This window comes from Montipora foliosa, unplaced genomic scaffold, assembly GCF_036669935.1.
Source record: "Montipora foliosa isolate CH-2021 unplaced genomic scaffold, ASM3666993v2 scaffold_264, whole genome shotgun sequence".
NCBI classification, from domain to species: Eukaryota; Metazoa; Cnidaria; class Anthozoa; order Scleractinia; family Acroporidae; genus Montipora; species Montipora foliosa.
In genome coordinates, this window is record NW_027179566.1 from 5001 (window position 1) to 8550 (window position 3550).

At 44.3% G+C, this 3550-nt stretch overlaps 2 protein-coding genes across 2 annotated transcripts; both read right to left on the minus strand.

Moving 5' to 3' along the window:
• Positions 1-981: 981 nt before the first annotated feature.
• On the minus strand, positions 982-1545 carry LOC137986691 (uncharacterized). Its single transcript, XM_068833637.1, has one exon. The coding sequence runs from the start codon at positions 1543-1545 to the stop codon at positions 982-984; it is 564 nt and encodes a 187-aa protein (XP_068689738.1).
• Positions 1546-1606: 61 nt separating this feature from the next.
• On the minus strand, positions 1607-1981 carry LOC137986692 (uncharacterized). Its single transcript, XM_068833638.1, has one exon. It carries the CDS (start codon positions 1979-1981, stop codon positions 1607-1609), a length of 375 nt encoding a protein of 124 aa, XP_068689739.1.
• Positions 1982-3550: the final 1569 nt, after the last annotated feature.

The following is a 3550-nucleotide window of genomic DNA, read 5'->3' on the forward strand; positions in this document are numbered from 1 at the left end:
AGTTGTCAGGTGTTCTACAGGGTTATGTTCATTGTGTCTCAGCAACTCCCTGTAGCTTAGAGAGACAGCACTTTCCGCAAAAGGTGAGCAGTTCCAAGGATGGCCGATAATTGTACACTTCCAAGGAAGTCAGGTACATTTAGCTTGCCAAACCAGGTCTTTGCACCTTTTGATATGCTTCCAAGAGCACCAATCACGATTGGTATTATTGTGACTTTCGAGGCTCCATAAATCCTTTTGATTTCAAATGCTAGTTCGTGGTACTTTTCAACCTTCTCCTCTTCAGTTCTGGTGATGTTCTGGTCCGCTGGCACAGCTATGTCAATAAGTGTCCATTTCCGAGTGTCTGTATGCACTAGAGTAATATCTGGCCGATTATGTTTCAGCACTTTGTCTGTGTAGATAGTCATGTCCCAGGTAATCCTCAATTCTCCATTTCTGCGGTTGGCAAGGGTTGATGGTCATACCACTTGTCATTACACTCTATCCCATACTTCCTGCACATCTCCTAGTGTACCCGCAAGGCCACCTTGTCGTGGCGCTTCCTATACTCTCTGTGGGCAATCTTCTTGCATCCACTGACAATGTGTCGTACTGTTTGAGTGGCATCTCCACACAATCTACACAGTGGTGTCTCTGAGGTCTTATCTGTGCTGTACTTGATCGAGTTTGTTCTTAAAGCTTGTTCCTGAGCAGCAAGAATCAAACCTTCTGTCTCCTTTTTTAAGAATCCATTCCTGAGCCATCTCCAAGACTCCTCTCCAGATTCATCTGATATTTGTTGGACAAAAGCACCATGTAGGGCTTTCTCCTTCCAGTTTTTAACTTTCTCGTCTTTCCTCCTCCTCTCATAGTCCTGAAGACTCTCTTCTTCAACAATCACTTTCTCCTTCAATGCAGCTTGAAGCATCCATTCTGCGCTCTCTCTGAGGTAGCCATGAAGGGATTTGCTCTCCCTTCTTACACACTCCTCCATGCCGATCAGTCCTTTCTCCGCAGGTACAGCCTCGCAACATTACTCCTGGTGTGCAGAAAGCCATTCATTGCCAAGATCTTCCTAGTTCTTCTATCCATGTTGGCTATCTCCTCCATTGTCCAGTCCACAATCCCTGCACTGTAGCGTATTACACCTAAAGCCCAGGTATTGATGCCATTGATCAAATTTCTTGCATTGAGTTTTGATCTACACAACTCCTTGACTTTTCTGATATACTCCAATTTTATCTTGCCTTTCATCTTGGTGATAAGAGTCTGGTCCAACTGTAATATGACAACGTATTTGTAACCTTCCTCCTCTATTTCCCTGATATGCTGGTCGTCGGGTAGTTTTATTCCGCTACGGCCAACTTGTCGTCCCCTTCTCATTTCCAGGATAGCACACTTGTCTAGCCCAAATGACATCTTAATGTCTTGCGAGAAGATCCTTACTACTTGAACAAGTGAGTCTAGTTGATCTTTGCTAGCTCCGTACAGCTTCAGATCATCCATGAATAGTAGGTGGTTAATGGGCTTCATGTCCTTTGCCAGTTTGTATCCAGCTCTCATTTTTCGTAGTACTAGGGTCAAGGGTAACATGATCTCTATAAACAGTAGTGGTGACAAGAAGTCACCTAAAGAAAATTCCTCTTCTAATGTCCACCTGCCCGAGAGCCATTCCTTCTGATGTCAATACTGTCTTCCAGTTCACCATGCTGTTGCTGACTATAGAGATCATATTCTTAGCAGCCCCAACCATCTCCAGGCATTTCACGATCCATGAATGTGGCACCATATCATATGCCTTCTTGTAGTCTATCCAAGCCATTGACAAGTTTTTCAACCTTCTCCGGCAGTTCTTCAGGATTGCCTTGTCTAAAAGCAATTGATCTTTAGTTCCTCGGGATCCCTTCCTGCACCCCATCTGTTCATCTGTTAGCAGTCCATTCCTTTCCAAGTGGTGGTATACCTTCTCTCCCAAAACTCCTGTCAAGAGCTTCCACATCATGGGTAGGCAGGCAATAGGCAGTAGTTGCTGGCCTGGGCACCCTTCACTGTGTGCTTTTGTATTAAAACTGTTCTTCCCCTGACCATCCACTCTGGTACATTCCCTTGAAATTTACAGTCTTGCAAGCATTCGTGCAATCTAGAGTGCAATCCTGTCAGTTTCTTAAACCAGAACCCCTGAACAAGATCGGGGCCAGCTGCCTTCCAGTTTGCCATTTTACTCACTCCATTTCTAATATCCTCGACAGTGATGCTGATCTTCTTGCACCTCTGTTGTACTGAACTCCACCTCTGCATCATCTAGCCAAGATGCTCTCTCATTGTGACCGACTTCCTCTGACCAGATCTTTCTCCAGAAGGAGGTTGCTTCTGAGGGATCAGGTAACACCGTTTCTCCTCATTCCTTTTCATCTAGTGTTTTGTAGAACAGCTTCTGATTGGTTCTAAACAAATGGTTCTGTTTGAACTGTTGACATCTCTCGTCCTATCTTTTGACCTTAACTCCACCTGCCTTGAACTTCTGTTTCAACATGCCTGAAACATACAAAGTGCCCCTTTCCTCAAGATGATATTTTTTGTTCAACCTTTCCCTCTCTCTTTGTTTCAGTCTCATGTTTTCTCTTCGGACTTCCTCAATCTTGCTCAGGTCTTTTCGCCAAGAGTCGATATTCCCCTTAATCCTTCTTTTCCAGAATGGCTCTTCAGTTCTTCTCACTTTCCTCCCTTTCATTATTCCCATTCTTTCTGTAGTAGCATATGCAGCTGCACACATTAAAGAATTCAGTTTAGTGATGTTATGCGTCTGAATCCTTTTGACGGCTTCATTGATTTTTCCAATTTCTGCTTTCAGCTTCGTTCTTTCGCCTAACTTCAGTGATGGTAATTCTATTCTCTGTTCTACTTGTACAATTTCTAGGATCCTGTCGCAAAGGGCTTCCAGGTCTGGGCTGATCTCTTCTTGTAATTCTTCAGCAGTAAAAACTCTGAGTTCCTCTTCACATTGGTGTTCTTATTGGGTATCAGATGTTGTTGCATGGTCTGGTGTATCTGTGGCAAGAAGCTCCGTAGTTTCAGTCTCCTGATGTTCATAGTCTGGTGTATCTGTGGCATGGAGCTCTGTACTTTCAATCTCCTGATGTTCATGTCTTACTCGTATGCCTATTTCCTCTTGCTCCACAGTCTCAAGCCACGTCTTGTTCTTAATCTGGCGTACTTGATAAGCCTATCTCTGCTCGGTGACTTCTGTTAGTTCGTTGTTGATGTTACGGGCTTTCCACAAGTCTAGCAATCTTTTCCTGTACCCTCGCCTCTCTGGTTCACTCCTGATGTAACATTCAAACAACAGTTTGTTATCCTCCTTTGACCATCCTAATCTCTTCTGTCATTGCTCAGCAGTAGCGGGATGATGACCGGGCCTGCGCTGCTCATCCACAGGACACCTGCCGGACAAAACACCTTCACTACAAGCTCCAGTTCCGTTGACATCGTTAGTGTGAAATTCAACATTTGACATTCTCTCATCAAATGAGGTTGTTGTAACCCTAACACGGGTGGCTTTTGGGTTGTT

Excerpts from the sequence above, each read along its gene's own strand:
- LOC137986691 (XM_068833637.1), bottom strand. The coding sequence starts at position 1,545 with ATGAGAGCTGGATACAAACTGGCAAAGGACATGAAGCCCATTAACCAC.
- LOC137986692 (XM_068833638.1), bottom strand. The coding sequence starts at position 1,981 with ATGTGGAAGCTCTTGACAGGAGTTTTGGGAGAGAAGGTATACCACCAC.